This window comes from Zootoca vivipara, chromosome 5 (genome assembly GCF_963506605.1).
Source record: "Zootoca vivipara chromosome 5, rZooViv1.1, whole genome shotgun sequence".
NCBI classification, from domain to species: Eukaryota; Metazoa; Chordata; class Lepidosauria; order Squamata; family Lacertidae; genus Zootoca; species Zootoca vivipara.
The window spans coordinates 46,199,222-46,218,727 of record NC_083280.1 but is presented as its reverse complement, the minus strand read 5'-3'; the positions used below and the strand labels follow the sequence as shown (position 1 = coordinate 46,218,727).

General features: G+C 39.1%; 2 protein-coding genes across 2 annotated transcripts in view; both read right to left on the bottom strand.

Annotated features, from left to right (window-relative positions):
- Window positions 1-8,021: 8,021 nt before the first annotated feature.
- LOC118093892 (V-type proton ATPase subunit e 1-like) lies at window positions 8,022-9,468 on the bottom strand. The gene is given in 2 exon segments (XM_060274197.1): window positions 8,022-8,521; window positions 8,523-9,468. Coding segments are annotated over 2 exon segments (282 nt in total). The 5' UTR covers window positions 8,721-9,468; the 3' UTR covers window positions 8,022-8,437.
- A 1,615-nt stretch (window positions 9,469-11,083) lies between these two features.
- Window positions 11,084-19,506, bottom strand: part of CFAP58 (cilia and flagella associated protein 58) — a 94,164-nt gene continuing 85,741 nt past the window's right edge. The window contains exons 17-18 of the mRNA XM_035133533.2: window positions 18,321-18,454; window positions 11,084-14,603 (exon numbers count right to left, since the gene is read on the bottom strand). Coding sequence (XP_034989424.1) covers window positions 14,483-14,603; window positions 18,321-18,454 — 255 coding nt within the window. The 3' untranslated portion in view covers window positions 11,084-14,482. The remainder of the gene's footprint in view (window positions 14,604-18,320; window positions 18,455-19,506) is intronic.

Sequence of the window (19,506 nt, the reverse complement as noted above, 5' to 3'; positions counted from 1 at the left end):
AATGCTTTCCTTTTGAGCGATGCACACCAAAATCATGGAAGTTCCATTATTGTCTAAAAACCACTCAATGTTTACTATTAGGAGAAATGATAACTACTGTGGCCAGCTTTGCTTCCACACAAATCAGTTGTTAATAACTTCGCTGCTGTGACTCAATGCACTGATGATGCATTGACTCCAGGCATCTGTCAGGCGATCAGCACTGAGAAAATCAGAAGGGCTCCTGGGTCCAAGCTACTTATTATGCTATTGTGAGCATCCCAAGATCACCCTCCCAGAAATAGCCCTACCATGAGCAGGGATTGTGACCTAGTATGGAGTGTATGGTCTGCTAAAACTCCGGTTGGAGGGAGCAGAATACAGAAGGTCTGCTAGGGCTGCAATAAAAACAAGCCAGCTGGTATAATTCAATTAAGGCTTTGCTGGTGCTCATAAAAAATAAAGAGAAAGTGAATCAATCTCCACTTTCTGGAAGGTCATGTCCCCAAACTCTGCCCCCCTATTGCCGCTGAAACACCTCATTTCAGGGGTGATAGGCTAATTTTCAAAAAAGGAGGATATTATTGCCAGATCTGGATGTCTCTGGCACTAAAAATATTCAAAACTTTCATGAAGGAAGCCCCTGGAATTAAAATTTCTACAAACCTGCTATGCCATATTTGCTTACTTTGCATTATTTCTGCTAGCACAATATTGGGAATGTTTTATAACAGTGATGGAGGGGAATTAGAGGGAAGGGGGGGAAACTGGGGGTCTGGAAGGGGAACAGGGTTGCCAAACCAAAGTTGGCACCATTGCCTGTGGAGGATTTCTTCTTCTTCAGTTGCATTAGCACAGAGTAGATGGCCAAGCATAACATGGCTAATGGGAAAAGCAAGAGATTACAAAACCCTATTGTATATACACATACCAGGCTAACAGCAGATTCAGATGGCAATAAGAATTAATTTGAAAAATGGCTACCATCTGCTGCCTAGTACAAGTTTGCTATACCAAGGACTTTTCAGAAGATACAGCTGTCTCTCTGAGCTTATACATTCTAGAACCATTTACAATTAGTTCCAAAAGGACTTTGTATGCATTAGGCATTGATTTTTTTTATTGTTTTTTTTTATTTTAAAACTGCCTTTATTAACTTAAAACAAATTTAAAACAAAACTTCAATATAAAATACAAACAAAATGTATACACACGCAAACACCAATACAAATTCGAATACAACCTACCTTGCTTTGAACCTTACTTCTTTCTGGTTTACTTATACATCTTCATTTTCAATAATCCAATACTTTGCATCTTCCATTACATATCGACTTCCCCTTATCTCTAACCTGGGCTACATTTTTTTTACTTTCATACTGCTTCACTTCAATTTCATCATGGGAATTCTACAGAGCATTAGGCATTGATTGGATGCCATCTTTTTAATTTTTTTAAAATATGTACATTATAATTAATGTTCATATTATCAAAAAATTAGGGTCTCTGATAATGCATGGTTACAAAACATGGGGAGACCTTTAAGCATGTTTTTATTAGGTATTTGTTGCATTTATATCCTAGCTTTTCTTCAAGGAGCTCTTCCCAATCCACACAGAAAGGGTACAGGTAGAATGGATGGAGGTGTTGAGGACAAGGCTGGCATATGCATTGCAGCCTCATGGCCCCTATTTGGGTTGCCACTCCCTCTTCATGCATAACACCTGAACAGACCTTAGTAGTGAAATTAATCCCTCCTACAGGGTTGCCAACTTTCCAACCAGTCTCTGTAAGTGTGCCCTCAACAGCAGCACTGCAATTAGCTGGTGATAACAGCAATCTCTATGCCATTAAAAGCTTTACCAGCTAATTGCTGCATATCAATATGTAGTTACAGTGAAAAATGTTAGTGGTTCTACCCTCCTAAAATCCCTTGATAAAATTTGTTACACTGCCTCTATTGTCATCTGAATATTACAAGTTGTTCATTCAGAGAACAATTCAATACATTTTATAATAAAAGATGAGTAAGCAACTGTATTTAGAGAGAGTATACTAGCAGAGAATGGCAGCTGAAAATGGAGCAGAGGGAGAAGTTACTAAAATGAGGCAGGGTCAGCAGATTTTCATCAGCAGACATAAACGGGTAGCTGAACAAACCTAGAATCAATACACTTTATGAAATCTATATGTTAACATGTTTACCATTGTACAGAACCGAAGACAAACCATTTGCTATTTTTAGATGCCTCTTTATTATGCACAATGCATTATTCCTCCTGTACGTCCATCACCAACACGATTATCTTGTATGCACTTACACCGTTTGCTGCAGTCCTTGGGAAATAAATCATACTGCGACATCAACTGCAGTCACGTCGCAAAGGAAGATCATGCGCACAAGAGACTTTTTGAAACTCTTTATGCCTTCTGTACTGTATTTATATTTCTCTGCCTATAAGTGTATATAGATAGGTAGATAGTACATAACATTCTGCATGACACCCTAGTACTATTTTTTTGAAATTATTCTTATTATTAACAACAATTATCCATGCCTCAGAAGGCATAGCTGCAAAATGGGAAGAGGCAGGAATGCAGTATTGCCAATATACAACTATTCTTTCTAATCATGAAACGAAAGTCTCATGTTTCCCTCAGTCCTCCTCCTCACATACAACATCAATTAAAATGTCACCATCCACTTTGTAACAGGCACATAGTTTTGGTTTTGACTCCTCTGTCTGCTTTGTCCCCCATATTAAGCCCCTCACCAAATCACATTGCTTCTCTTATTAAAATGTTTCAAAAACATGTCCTTCCTTTCTGTCTTCTCAGTGAAACCCTGGTCCATGCCTTGGTTGTCTCTCAGACTAAAGAAGTTTTCTCCTCTCTGGTCCTGCATTGTTTCACCTTGAACCCCTCATCTCAATCCAGCATGCTACTAAGCAAAGCATTCACTTCTCTTGTTGCTCTGATCATACCTTTTAATGATAAGTCTTTATCTCATAATATTAGAAACTGCTAAGGCAGCCAGTTAATGAACAATTATAACAATTAATGAATGTTTAAAACAACTGTTACTTGGCAACAGTGGATTTGTTGAATAAATGAACAACTAAAAAAAAAAGTCAATTCAGTATTGCTAGCTGAATAGACATTCTTATCACAGGTCTTTTCAGTAGCACTTTAAGGTGCTACTGAAGGAATTTTTTTATTTTACTTCGACCCAGACCAACACGGCTACCTACCTGTAAACAGGTCTTTTCAGTCTATCAAGAGCCAACCCTTCTCTCTGCTTAATCTATCCGTTTTCTTTCCTTCTCTCATCTTCCTTAGTTCTCTCTTCAGTTTCTCTACTCCACTGTTTCCCCTAGTCTTTGCTGCTCTCCAAAAGCTCCTTTTAAACCAATGTCACAATATCTTTTATACCTATTTTGCACAGCCCACAATCTAGGATCAGGCATTACCCCTGCCCCACGATACATACATATCCTCCTGTCCTGTATCCTGTATCCCCTTAAAACAAGGGCAGCTGTAGTGACCTCCTTATACAGTGGTACCTTGGTTCCCGAGCGGCTTGGCTCCAGAACAAATTGCTCTGAAACGCCGCAACCCCGGAAGTGTTGCGGTTTGTGAATATTTTTCATAAGCTGAACATTCGATGCAGCTTTCGCAGCTTCTGATTGAGTGCAGGAAGCTCCTGCAGCCAATCGGAAGCTGCCCCTTGGTTTTTGAACAGTTTCAGGAGTTGAACAGACTCCCGGAATAGATCAAGTTTGAAAACCAAGGTTCCACTGTATTGTTAAGACTCCAGGTCCCATTAGGTTCAACCAGCATGGCCAATGGCATTTACTATCCCTGCCTTAAGGCATCCAGAACCACTCGTCATTATAACTCCCTTCTCAACGTAATGTGCCGATGTACCAACCTACTACGAAAAACAAAGTTCATGGAAATTTTAGCCCTTTCCCAACACATCCTATTTTTTCATGACTCTGCCCTGAACCACCAGATTCCTCTAAGATTTGATCCACTGTGTTGTTCCCTGTTGCCACCCAAGGAACCAGTATTTTGTAAATACATACTTGGCAATCTGATTCACACACAAGCACTCTCACATAGTAATTGCTAGCAGAGCCAGTGATAGTCCGGGGTGCCAGACCAGGGAACAGGGTACTCTCAGGTTGTTAACAGCCGAAACAAACAGTATGAACAGCTGTAAAGCTGACATTGCTGACCTGTGTTGCCAACATCATGCTATCATTGTGTGCGTGGGAAGGGGAGAATTCACATCATCTGTGCCTGTTCATCAATTGCTGTGCATGTTAGAATTCTGACGTGATCCATGCATGCACATTATCACCTGCTGTTATAGGGATAAATCATGCATGCAAATCATGCATCAAAGTTGTGAAAGGAGCTACAAATGCAGTTATTTAAAAAAGATAATTAAAAGTTGAGTAAGTGGAAGAAGCACCAAATATATCCTTGTCTGGGCACCGTTTGGTCTAGGCTATGTCTGAATGGTAGTCAATTAAAAATGAACTGGAGGTCCAGACCCTCTGCTCAAACAAATGCATTGCATTTCTGCTATTTAGAGTCAATATCTCAGAATACACCGCACAAAACTGCAAGAAAGTCAGAAAGTCCATTCTCCTTTTTATTTACTTTTAAACTTTAATACCAATCTTTAAAATAACCATTGACTAATAATGTTTAAGACTTCAGTTTTGTTTTCAGAGAAGTGGAAGGGACAAATAAATTATTTTACAATAGTGGAATAAACATTTCAACATCAAACCAATTTACAGTAAAACACAGTAAAATGCTGCCTGATTGAATATACATTCCAGCTTTAAAATACTTTATCTCAGTTCATACATATAAATCTAATACCAGACCCGAACTCTGATAGTCATGAATCTTTCTTTGCAAAACAGTACAAACATGAATGATTCACTGTATTTTTTAAAAAGAAAACTTTGTCTATGCACAATTTCTCCACAGAAAAAGCAGTGGAATAATCTTAGCATGCCATACAAATGTTCTTCTAACTCTGTATTCTTGTATGTTTTTGTGGGACTATAGCTGTGACAAAAAAGCCCTTTCGCTAGAGTTTCTCTCTAAATTGAAACTGACTTTCAGATGTCTGAAAAGCTAACTGACCTAATCATGCTAGCAAACAGCAAAGGTATTTCAGGAGTTGTCACATACCTTGTATCTCCAGAAAACTCCTCCCAAAGCAACAGAGTGTTATCTTTCTGTAGCACCACACTACAGTGACCCCCACACTGGCAACCTCAAAGTTGGGCTACTGTAGCTTTCTGTGTGAGGCTTCCCTTGAAGCTAGTTCAGAAGCTGCATTTTGAGCATGATCATATTGCCAACGTCTACAGCAGGCATAGGCAAACTTGGCCCTCCAGATGTTCTGGGGCTGCAACTCCCATCAACCCTAGCTAACAGGACCAGTGGTCAAGGATGATGGGAGTTGTAGTCCCCAAACATCTGGAGGGCCGAGTTTGCCTATGCCTGGTCTACAGTCTGGAAAGGTTTACAAATTGTTTGCCAGTTTCATCAAGACATAGCAACTGTAATTAGCAACACTTATGCCATCCATATTTTGCTTTCTTTTCTTCAACATAAATCTCTCTGCATCACCACCACTCTATTTCCTTCTGTGGGTCTTCTCTCTTGTCAGATGGAAGTGTGCATAGAGTGGGGTCCACAAAGGAGGGTGAATTCTTTTTACCAAGGGCAGTGTCCAATGAATACTTCTACTACTGCAAGGATTTCTGCTTGCATAATAGAACTTACTCTCCTTCTCTCCCCACAAACCCTCTGGGCCCTCAACAGATCTGCTCTTGAGGGTTGGAAGGAAGCCCCAGAACATATTTATGATGACATGTAGAAAGAGGAGAGGGAGGGAACATTCTGTTGTGTAGGAAAAAAAACCCTTCTATACTAGTTGAGCTACTTTGCTGGATACCACCCCAACATTTTACAAGTTGGCAAAAAGTGGGTTGGGCAATACTTCCATTGGTGGACCCATAGTTTCCCAGCAACTGGTGTTCAGAGACAGACCACCTCCAACAGTGGAGGCAGTTCATAATCATCATGGCTAGTAGCCATTGATAGCCTCGTTCTCCATGAATTTATCTGATCCTCTTTTAAAGTCATCCAAGTTGGTAGCCATCACAAACTTGATATTCTTCACCTTAAACTGTCCATTTGGGGTGTTTGTGTACCGTATATTGTGTAATTTTCTCTCTTCCTTAAACTCTGAAAAGTTCCCAAAGTGCAAATTGTTCTCTCTTTTTTTAAGCACCCAGCACATTATTTTCTCCAGCACTTTTCACATTCTGAATTGGCTTTCATACCCCACCACTTTCAATACGATACGATTAAATTACAGGGGAGTTACGGTCCATCTGTCTCTGGAAATAGTCTCTCTGTTTGTATAATTTGCCCGTGACACTCCATTCCCACCTCTACTATTTTATCTCAATTTGCCTAGATGAAAGGAGGAGGAGCTGCAATGTGTGAATTTAAGGAACTTGTTAAATGTATTTAGATCCCTCAAGCCCTGACCATCTGGAATCCACTGGATGAGGCATCTCAATACGAACATGCTAAGCAGTACAAGAAAATACTCTAGCAGTGAGATTTTAAGGTGACTATATTGCAGTGTAACATGGAACTCGTTTCTTGGTTTGCTGCTGTTTCTCACTGACAGTCCAATGATCATTCAGTGCTACAAAAGCCAAAGTAGGACACGGAAAGTGCTGCAGCAATGTTAAGCTACTTCTCTTTGCTGACTTTTCCTCATCTTTCTCTCACCTTCTGAGTCTCCACTTGCTTCTTTGTTTGTGGCTTCTTTGTTTTTGTTTTGGTCTTCAGGCTCATTGATTTGGCCCTGGCTTCTGAGCTCCAGACTTTCCAGGTTCCATGAAATTGTGATGGTAAACAGGTTATGCAACAGAAAAGTGGAGGTCATCTTCATGTTTCTCAGAGTGAGGCAGGGAAGCTCCAAACATTGATAGCTCCTCTGTGACTAACTTTAGATCACACTGGGATCCCCTGGACATTATCCATGCTACATAAGTTTGTTTCCCACTTTACCTGGTTTATAATGGCCAACATTGAGTTCTATCTTTGAAACTGAGTAGGATTAGCCCAATTCGCTTCTGGTTGGCTTTTGGCTTGCTGTGATTAGCTTCCTATTGTTTCTGCTGCAATGCTTAAAGTCTCTGTTAATTAGCACTTACCAGTAATAATTTAGGTACGCTTTCACAACTCTATTCTTTTTAGCTGCCTTGAAGACATTTAGTTTAAAAAGCAGCTTACAAATATTTGAAATAAATAGGTGGGGCTTGGATAAAACATAATCCATAAACATCATATGGATGGAGGGGTTATAATTCCACTGAAGGAACAGATCTGTTGACTGGGAGTTCTCCTGGATTTAGATTTGTCATTGGAGTATCAGATGGCTTCTGTGATCAGGAGTGCTTATGCCCAGCTTAAGCTGGTTCATCAGCTATGTATGTCTGTTCCTGGATCAGGATAGACAGGCCTCAGTTGCCCATGCTTTTGTGACCATCTGCCTTGACTACTGTGATGCGCTCTATGTGGGGCTGTCCTGGAGGCTGCAGCTAGTGCAGAATGAGACTGCTAAGTTAGTAAGTGGGGCAGCCAAATGGGACCATGTGCCAGTGGTCATTAGAGGGCTACACAGGCTACCAGTGAGCTACTGGGCCCAATTCAAGATATTAGTAATTCAAGGCCCTAAATGCCTTGCACCCAAGTACCTGAAAGAGCACCTTTCCTAATATCAACCATCTCAGGCCCAACAATTGGTGGGAGAGACCCTGTTGGTGGTGCCACCACTGATGCACTGAGCATTGGTGGTGACCCATGTTGAGGCCTCCTCAGTCCATTTGTGGAATGCCCTCCCTAGTGAGGTGCATCTGTCTCCCTCAGTATTAACATTTAAGCAGAAAGGTTAAAAAAATACCTGCTTACCCAATGCTTTTTTAAAAAAAGCAGAAAATAATTTTATTTCAGCTTTGAGGAACGCAATCATATTTTTAAAAGTTATCAGACACAGCATTCAGACTCAGCTTGTAAACTGGATCAGTAGACAGCCTAGTATGAAAATTGGTAAGGCAAATAAGTGCTCAGAGGCAATTCTCAATTCCATCTAGCCACTGTCAGTGCAGAGAAGAGGGGTGGAATATTATTTATAATACTTGAAATTCAAGCACAACGTTGTACTGAGTAGAGATATGGATATCTATTAGGCACTTAGGTGAAAAAGCAACAAGATTAGGCAAACATTTCTTGTAATAGAACAAACAGTAAGGCACTGAGCAGACATGGTCAGATTCAAAGTACATTAGAAGGCATCTTTGGATCCATGGGGATTTACATAGAGAAAATATCTTCATATCCCAGTTCACAAACTGCAGTAGAAGAGCACATCAGTTAAGGGCCAATGGTACTTCAGATATCAAATTACTTCACTTTTTGAAATTACTTCACTCTCCGAAGAGAGGGTTCAGTTGAGCCAGGATTCCAATCAGCTGGAAGAGGTAGCAGCAGACAGCACATGTCACCAACATTGTGTTGATAACACAACAGTTAGGCCCCTTGGGCACAAACCATGGCAGGATGCCACCAACCACTGCCCAGAACATGCTCATGGTGGTGATGGGCACCGCGAGGCCGCCATACGCCATTGCCAAGCTCTTGCTCCCTCCCTCCTGTTTACCCAGGCATTTGATTGCTTAAAGTTATGTCCCTGGCAACCCTGAAATTATTAATTTGGGAGGTGATTACTTTTAGGAGCCTTAAACTGTTTTTTTAGAAGTTTTAATTGTATTAGTATTGATATGTTTGCTGCCCTGGGCACCTTTGGAGGAACGTGCAGGGTATACATCTAATAAATAAATAATATGCATTGTCTTGAACTCCTTGAATACAAATCCCCTTGCAATAGGTGGCTCAGCTCGAATCATAGAGCTATTTGTTTTGCAAGCACCCTCAGGCCTAGGTGCCAGATTAAGACATTTTTATTTGCCCAGACATTTTAAATTGTTTTTATGGTGTCTGTTCTGCTTAGCAGTTTTGCATTTATGTTGCCTCTCAGTTTTATTGTTGTTTAAAGGACGTTATTATATTGTATTTTTATGATTGTGCATTACCCTGGAAGCTGTTGAATGAATGAGAGTTTTGAATATACCGTATATATTTTTAAATAACTAACTAAAAAAGAATGAGAATCCTTGCACTTACCTTGTTTGGAAGAAGAACAAAACTTGGCATCCCATGTTTTCTCTCAGGTCATCTTGATGGATTCAATACTGCATGTGCATCTGCACTACATGCAAATTTTTTCTTTTAATCAATTGCCATGGACTTAGACAACAATGTAATCTAGCAGGTTTATTGTTCAAGATATGTTCCTTTCCAGGTTATTCCAACCAAAGAAATAATAATAATAATAATAATAATAATAATAATAATAATAAACCACTCTACTGAGCTTGTTTTGGGATTCCAATCTCCTTTACAACTAGTCTTTCTAAAAATCCATTTTAAACTAGATAGCTTCATAAAAGGCCCATTGTGAAAAGTAATTGGTCTGTGGGACACCCCAATAAATATAATAAAGAGACTGCCAAAGGCAGTTTCCTGAGGTCAATTATCTTTTTTTTCCTGAAAGTTGGCTAGTAGTCAGGTTTAGCATTCCATTTTACAGGCATGTTAATCAGGTTCCAGGTGGCGACCTACAAATCTGATCTCATCAGCTGCCATAAGAAAAACAAACCATCAGAGTAAATTCTTCAGGCTATGAACAGTGGACACATGCACAACTACCTTGACAATCATCTCACTGAAACAGTACACACAAACTCACCTGAAAGCAGACATGATAGTGACAGAATGTTGTGTGATTAGCCTGGAATTCCAATTTGGTACTCAGGTTACCCTCCATGCGTTGCATCTTTGGTGGGTATCTCCTGAATTGCTTTGGAAGCCATTTCCTGCAAGGACAGTGGTTCTTGACTGGCATAACACATTTCATTTAAATGCATGCACATTCTGAATCACCACTTACTAGTGAAATAAACTTTCTAGTAAGGAGTGGGCAAAACCAAAACTGTTTTAAAACTGGTCAGGTGACAACTGGGTTTGCTATCAATGAAACTGATAGTTCAATATACTTTGGCCAGAAAGAAAGGGAGGGAGGGAACTTCGAATTTGTGCTAGCTCAAGCTGCAGTAAAGCATTAAAATAGTCCTGTGCCTCTGAGGGTAGCCCTATTATCAGACAGAATTGATGTGGGCGTCATGAAACGGCACCAATTTGTAACTTTAAAATTTACTACTGTTGCATTTTTCTTTCCAAAGAGGGGTGCTTGTGGGGTTTTCTCTCTCAGGTGCTACCATAGCTTGCCAACCTGCACCTTGACTTAGAGAAGCAGCAGCACAATTTGCTGTTCTGTCTCTTGAATAAAAATGCCCTCGACTGGCCCCAGGTACCCCCTTAAGGATCAACACATTTAATGTGGCAAAAGTGTTCATCTTGTCTACAAAAACTCATGCCAAGATAAATTTGTTAGCTATTAAGAGCTCACTGGATATTTTGGAATAGTGTATTTTGAAGGATGAGGGGATCTAATCACAGAGTTGAAGGTATTTACCGCAAACCTCAGCATATTCATCTAATCCAAACCACACTTTGCCACATGCCGAGAAAATGTCACAGAGGTAAATAAAACAGACAAAGAATATTAGAATTGCATTCTGGGCCTGGAGCTGAGTTCAAGGGATACCAATGTGAGAAGGTGAAAGGTGCCGAAAGCACACACTGCTCACAGTAAGGTTGGCTTGCTGGCAGATGATAAAGGCAGATGGAAAATCACTTGCCCTGAAGCACTGAAGTAAATTACGAGAGAGATCCCCTGAGAAGACATGAGGTGAAGCTCTTGATCAGAGAAACAACACTGGCATGTATTTCCTCTTGATACTCCTTGATTTGAATTTTCAGTTTTGTAAAGGGCACTGGGTTGACAGCCCTAGAAATGTGCATCTGTTGAGATGCTGGCACTTACCTGCTGCCCACATGGCCCCAAACCAGACTCCAAACCTGACAGCTTCATCCCCTTCTGCACCATTATGTCCATTCCCTAACATCTGACCTTTAATTATAGTCTAATGAATGAGGTACTTTTCTGAGCAGAAACTGCTTTATATCAATTTTCTAAGAAATGAGCTCACCAAATGTGTCTTGTTTGTTTTTAAAAAGATACCAGGCACTTTTTACTCCCATGTTTGCCCCCAACACCCTTTGGAAATGGCACTGTGAAAGTCTCACACTATATTTCAAAAAACAAAAGCCAGGACACACTGAAAGTTGTTGAGCTTTTAAAGAAGATTTTTTAAATATACAAAAACGCCAAATTGACTTGGCTTTGAAATCCCAGTAATGTGGATGTATGGCAGCCCTAACAACATCTGTGTGACAAAATCAGGCTGCCTGTATAAGCTGTCCTGCATCATCCGTCCCTTTTTGCCATGTGAGATTAGTCAGCTGCCATTAGGAGCAAAGTAGGAAATTTTGGGGTGACTGCTGAAACCATCTTTTTTCACCTACTCCATACTGCAAATATGAAGATTTGCTGATCAATTCAATTGGCTTTTCCAGCAAAACAAGCATGTGCTGCAGCCATGGAGGGGACTTGGCTTCGCTTCAGTGGTGAGCACTGAGCGGCACAAATTTGGTGAAGGGATGTACACCCACTCCCATCATTATAGCTTACCAACCTTATGGGGAGTGGATATGATGCTGATGAGACCATCCCTCTGAATGCTAGACAGCAAGGGGAGATGGTTCTGCTCCTTAGCTTGCAGTTTTAAGTGAACAGGCTATCAGGGCACTGATCAGTTACCAGACAGATTAAAGGTGCTGAGCATGGATGTTAAAGGAAAAGGATGTTACTCTTCACTAAGGTAGCTGACCCACACTTTTTTCTAGTTTTTTCCCTTGTAGGTCCTTAATTAAATTGTGACCTTTAACCTCAAAACCAGACTCACATGCTCATTGCTGGTGTGGAGGCAATTTGACCATTTGCATTTTGTAGATATGAACTGCCAAAAAAAAAGAGCAATTTGACCAAGACACACCATTCTTACCGTGGAATGATTGAAATCTGAACCCCTTTCTTTCTACCGTAATTGAGCACTCATTCAAGTGGGCTGCAGCCACACATCACAAACCCCTTTCCTTTTTTGCAGAACATCAGCAAACACAGCTTGACCCTAACAAAAAAAAAATTCATATTTATCCAACCTTAAAATCTGCTGGGAATGATTCAGCTGAAGTAAAGCACTTTTCAGCTTGCTCATACATATGCTTTCTCTGAAGTTTAATCCTCTTGAGTTGAAAAGAATTTCCTTCCTGGTAAGTTTTATTAGGAACCGTAGCCTTATGATTGCCTTTCTCAGTTGAAATCAACAGAGGTTAAAAGTGCTTTTCTTTAGCTGGATCATGCTGACATTATACAGGACAATGACTCAAATATCCTTGGAAAATATGAGCTCACTAGGAACCTGAGATGACGTTTCAGTTATGCTTTTGCTGCTTTCATTAGCAAAAGGGTCAAGATGTAGGGGGAAATGAGAGCAATGATTCTGCTAAAGTCAGCATACATCCTTTTATCCTACGAGGAGCCACCTGTCTATACAGAAACATGCCAGATTACCTGCTGGTATTAATAAACTTAGCTTTGTTGACTCTGATGGCATTGTGCCAGGGTAAAGCAGCTACACCTTCAACTATGTATTGTTCCAATTTCTACTGAATGGAGATCGAACAAATTTCATTATGAAGAAAGCAAAATAAACACATATAACAGCATTTTAAGAAAGTTGTGAAGATGTTTTGGGAAAGAATATAAAAAATTCAGACTCCCATAAGGCAACATGTCTAAGGGCTTACCCACACAGCTGGTTCAGATGCTCTATTTCTGATTGCATTTAATTCACCAATGCAATATTGTTTAAGATGGATGCTCCAACCTAAATGAGTCTCTGCTGGTCCATGCAGCTAATGCAGCAAGATACTAGGAGTTGTACATTGCATATTTTGTTTATAGTGAGTCGATTGTTATGATGATAAGAAAATGTTAAGAAACATAATTTTAAGTATTCACTGGTATCTTCAGGAAACAAGACACGAAAGACAGAGACACTAACAAGAATAATATTTGCGTCAGAAATTAAAGACAATGACAATTCCTCTAATAACGAAGTATCTTTGTCCCTTATATAAAATCAAAATGATTCCCCATCACAGATTACTTGATTTCTGTGAAATAAACACTTAACATTAATAGTTTTCCAAAGGGGCTTTAATATAGAATTCTGTATTCCACCAAACAAAAGATCGATATCTTTGCAAAAGTTTTTTTTTTTTAATGAAATATTTATCAGGATCTCTCCTGGGAGTTTTTCGTCCCTGAGGCAAGAATACATCAAAGTCATTGTATTTTAAACTCTTATCCCCATTCTTCAGCACCTCACACATTGACATTATTAAACGGCTTGCTAATGAATGATAATTAAATCTCTTTGGTTGAAAAGGTTTTGGTGTGGGGAGGTATACATGATGTAAAATGTAAACAATCTTTAAATGTTGCAGAACTAAATCAGTGTCTTCCTTTTAACAGGTACGAAAATACCTGTTATATTTAGACTCTAGATTCGATACATGAGAAATAGATTAATGAAAGATAGGCATACTCTAAATGTACAGACTGATATGTACAGTCAAAGATGTTGCCACCATACTAGCTATCTAGCATTAAAAAAAATACATTCACCAGTATGGGCTTAATATTATCACACACCTTCCCAATGTTCCTAATGAGTTTTGAGAATGTTTAACACGTATGACTTTAAACTTTCACAGATTAATGTTGTTCCAATAAAGTGACGAATTCTAAGCTTTATATTTTCTTCAGCTAAATGATTAGCATTCTAGTTATTTTTCATGTTTTTTCATGCTGAAGAAGAGGTTGAAGCCAATATAAGTATAGATCTTTTACAGTTGATTACAATTCTACATGCAATATATTTACTTGGAAGCATGTATCACTTCATATTGTTCATATTTCAACTGAACTTACTTCTAGTCTTGAGTACTTAGAAGTACAACAAAAACTGTAAAAACCAAAATATCTGCTCCAAATAAATCTATAGGATGGGGAGTCATTATGGGCAGCATTCAACAACTAACTGGGCATAAAAAATAGCATTGCTTATCCCAGAATGCTACCTTTAAAGAAGAACAAAGTAACCTTGAAGAAATATTTTGCTACTAATTATTTTAAAAACCGTAATGTTATCTAATCTGTATTCAAAAACATTTTAGTTCAGCTGGACATGCCAATGTCTCTTTTCCGTTGTAGTGGATGAGGTTTAATGATGCAATAGTGTTAGGCCACAATTTTGGGAGGTGGGTTGCTAAGCGTGAAACCACCTCCAGTGAAGCGTGAAGCTCTGCTTCTTGTTCCTTGGTAGTCATGCTCTATGTTACTCAAGGCTCTCTCCTTTTCCCTTAGGGATGGAAGTAGGAAAGAAAGAAAGAAAGAAAGAAAGAAAGAAAGAAAGAAAGAAAGAAAGAAAGAAAGAAAGAAAGGGCATATTATTACATTATTTATCTCAGTATCATTTTGAAAAGTTCCAAAAGTTTTAATAGCAGCAATAGCTTTATCAGGAGATCATTAAAAATAAGTTGATGAAAAGCTTGTTTAGCTAAACAACCACAATTAGATGCCTGTTTGGATCTAATTAGGTGACTGCTTACGGTACGCAGAATTATTAAAAATTAGAACTAAATGAGCTCTCCTAATGTTACCCCCTCAAAATGGTCACAGTTTCTCATTAGAAGAAGAATAAATGTAAGACTTGGAATTTCTAATCTTGGCACTGCTCCCCCAAATGATTATTTGTTTTTCAAATAAAAAGCTGAAATCATCAAAGGCAAAAAAGGGATTTTCCCCCTCTTTGTTGAATTTTAATGAAGAAATTGTGTTAGCCATTTTTACCATTTAACAGACTTACAGAGATAATTATCTGGTTGATTCTTTCTACACAAAGCCAACACTGCCTATATAACTTTGAACTGATAGCTGTGACCATTAGACTTAAAGCCATAGGAAGAACAATCACAACTTGAATTTAGCAGCCTTAAGAGAAAGCAGCATAGTTTAACTATCCACTCAGATATTTAATGAGGAAAAGGGAGGGGCCCAGGAGAGCAATGTGAAAGACACATTTTCCTGAACTGAGATGTACAACTACATAAATGGAGCAAAGCATTCCAACAAATTTATCAGATCACTGTAAACTAGTGGTACTAGAGCACAAAAATGCTATATTATATTTTTTCTAACAATTTTTTAAAAATCTTTGGACTTTTTATGGTACAGATCAAAGCCTCAAAAATGTCTGAAGCTAGCAATGGGTTGTATGTATCCAGAGCTAGTTATCCCCAAAGCATACCCACTAAAATTAATGGGCATGTCTCAGCTAAGGTCCATTACTTCCACTGCATATATTTTGAGTAGAACTTAGTTGGATACAACTAGGGTTGCCAGACATAATAGTGGACAGGACTTCTGTGCCTTTAATTGCCCTGCTCTCTTTTGAGTCTGGAAACCTTAAAGAGAAATCAGCAGACCTTTTGCTTGGAAATTAAACAAAGGGTCTGCTGGTTTCTCTTTAAGGTTTCCAGACTCAAAAGAGAGCAGGGTTTTTAAAGGCACAGAAGTCCTGTCCACTATTGAGTCTGCCAACCCTAGATACAACCCTATGGTTCAAAAAACTAAATGGTTTCCTGGAGAACATTTAAATTTTTCTTCCTAGTAAATGTTTTCTTTTAAAACGTAATTCAAGGACTGTGGCACCGAGGAAAAGAGAAAGGGTGAGATGGTTGCAAGCATGTATGCACCAAACTCTCCTAAATAATGACTAATGGGCTGTGATCCAAACATGCAACTGAGAGCAAGAAGCAAAAGAGAGCTTATGATGATTTTCTGTAACAGTCCCACAATCATGCCCTACACTGCAAATTTATTCAAGCTGTAATAGACACTGGACTATATACTACACTAGAACGATGTAGCTAAACATGTGCAGGTCCCCTTGACTACATGGCTATTTTGGAGGTAGAAGGAAGGAGAAGGAAATAGTAAGAAAACAATAAAAATAAAAAAAGAGAAAGCAGATGGCTTAATTCTCCTTTCTGGACTTATAAACATAATTCACTATGGAAGTGGCATAAAACTGACAAAAAATGAAAACCTCACAGTACTGTATGTAATACTCATATATATCTAGGCATAACTCTATTCCTTATAGATGGTCCATTGTCCTTTAAAAATATAATAGTAGCAGGAAATGAAATTCTAGAAATAAAATATGGCAGAGTGAGTTTCTTCCCCTGTGATGCTGAAATGGAAAAGCTAAGCCCAGGGTTCAAATTCTAAAGATTATAGCTGTTTTCAAAAGGACACTTAGCTGTTGGAAATGGATTGCTAGACATTATGGTAGCTTTATGTATTGATCATAAAGCCCCAGGAAGGCCATTAGCCATGAACAATTGTTGCTAATTCCAAACATCAAGGCAACATTATGCCATTTGCGGATGGGCAGAGGTCGCCTTTGATTGCTGACTGTTTTGCTAATTCAGTCATCAGAACTGTTTGCTATCTAAAAACATGAAGTTTGGGTGGTAAAGGAAGTATCTAGTTTGAAATCAAATTCCATATTTCTAAATGGGTACTAAATCGGTCCTAGCACAGGAAGGAGCAAAACAGGAATATATTAAATTATTTGAACTGCGCAATGCACATCTAATTCAGAGATGGGAAGAAGCATGATTGCAAAAATCTAGACTGGTGGATGAGAACAGAATCCAGAGACTATTAGATCAGTTAAATAATATGTGCATGCAGCTAAATAGACATGAGGCTCTGAACATGGGGTTTCTCCCATGTTAAGTGGTTTCTGCCTAAGCAAATTGCGATGTTTGAATGCTTTTGAATTGACAGGTATGATCTTGAGAACTTCCAGAAACAGGGATGGTCCAGGGCATGGGTAGGCAAACTAAAGCCCAGGGGCCAGATCTGGCCCAATCGCCTTCTAAATTTGGCCCGCAGATGGTCTGGGAATCAGCGTGTTTTTACACGAGTAGAATGTGTCCTTTTATTTAAAATGCATCTCTGGGTTATTTGTGGGGCCTGTGTGGTGTTTTTACATGAGTAGAATGTGTGCTTTTATTTAAAATGCATCTCTGGGTTATTTGTGGGGCATAGGAATTCGTTCATTATTTTATTTCAAAATATAGTCCGGCCCCCCCACAAGGTCTGAGGGGCAGTGGACCAGCCCCCGGCTGAAAAATCTGCTGACCCCTGGTCCAGGGTTTTGTAATATGTAGGTGATTTTGGAAGACTGACTATACTGTATACTCTGTTCAGATTCCAATGTGAAGGAACAAAGCCCTCATCAATGAGAAAGAGCAAAACAGTTATTGGCATCCGTTTGTCTTGAGAGACAATGGAGTGCGCCTTCTGGGGTGAAGTCAAACTGGTAACGCCCCATACACCAAACAAAGCAGTGATGGGATGCAATTAAAATATGTCTGGAAATAGCAAACTCAGAGAGGAATTCAGCATAAAGCTATTATGACAGGGTCTCCAAACTAAGGCCTGGGGGCCGGATGCGGCCCAACCGCCTTCTAAATCCGGTATGCGGACGGTCCGGGAATCAGCATGTTTTTACATGAGTAGAATGTGTCCTTTTATTTAAAATGCATCTCTGGGTTATTTGTGGGGCATAGGAATTCGTTCTTTTTTAAAAAAATAATAATAATACAGTCCAGCCCCCCACAAGGTCTGAGAGACAGTGGACCGGCCCCCTGCTGAAAAAGTTTGCTGACCCCTGTATTATGATCATTACATCAGTGCAAGCATTTTTTCTTGGAAGTTGAAATGCTCTCCCCTTTTTTCCCCTACAGCCAATTTGGGGGTGGAAGTGCAGCTGTTTACTTGACTCTGGACCAACATAACAACCCCAGAACAGAAATGAAATGCAGGGGGGGGGAGGGCAGGATGTGGCGGGGGGGACGGACGACAGTTGCAATTAAAGGATTATCTCACTAGGGGAACGTGTATCCACACACATGAGATTGCTGTCATAATCCGATCTCAGCTGGGCAGTAATTTATTATTAAATAATGTAATTATTACCACCACTGATACTATCACTTACTTGTTTTCATGTTCCTTGCGTTTTTGAGTGAGGTATTTCTTCTTTACATTTAGAAGCTCATTGGCAAGTCTTTCAATTTCATATTTGTATTCCTGACTCTGTGATTCATACATGTTCAATTCAGAAGACAAAACCTTTAAAAAACAAGAACAAACAAATGCCATGGGTGATTTGTTGTCTTCTTATACCTATATGGCTTTTATAAATAATTGTTATTTAAATCTGTCCCTGCACAGGGTCACAATTAATCTGTATCATCATGATGCATTAATTTATATACTGCTTAATGTCTGGATGTTCATAAGCAGTTTACAAAGCATAAAAACCAGTTGTACAACATGGTTAAAATACAGAATCATTATAAGCATGCCATAATTAAAATACACAATACACAGCTTAAAATACACAATAATAGTATGAGATAGTCAAGAACAATATTCAAGTGGCTTAAAAATCATAAGGCTTAGAAAAGAATAAATTTAATGTTTTGTACTTGTGTTTTTGAAAGCTTATACGCAGAACAAACTTAGTTGGTCTCCAAGGTGCCCCTGGACAATTTTTTATTTATTTTTATTTATTATGACTAACTTAGGTCCATTAATTTCAATGGATCTGCTCTACCTTTGTTGGCTACAGCTCTTTGACCATAAGCATAGACTGCTATTTTAGTTTCAAACATTACTCTATGAGCCCACAAACTTTAAAACAACCCAGACAACTAATTGCTGTGTTTTATCCAATGTCTGCATAATATGTTGAGTGCAAAGGCCAGCACAAAAACCTTAATGGTCATCTCCTATCCAAAGTATAAGATGCAGCCTTAGTTATTACCACCTATGGCAAATGGGTATTACTTTTCATGCTGCTTTCCTTAGAATGCGTACACAGGGGAGGGGGGGAGGGGAAAGAATGTACTCTATTGTATTTCATGCAATGAAAATGAAGGAAGAGCACTACATTACATATTAGCTGTTGCGGCTTAACATGGTGCATCAAGCGGTTCCTGGAGGCATAAACAAGCTTTTCTCACCCAGGAAATCCTGCCTTACAGTGACAAGGGGTTAAGAAAGATTACTCTTGTCAGCCCTCTAATAAGATGCGAGACTAATATAAGTCAATGCACTGTTAGAGAAAAATGAAGGATTTAGCAATGTTTTCTCAATCCGTTTCTGCTAGCTTGTTAAGG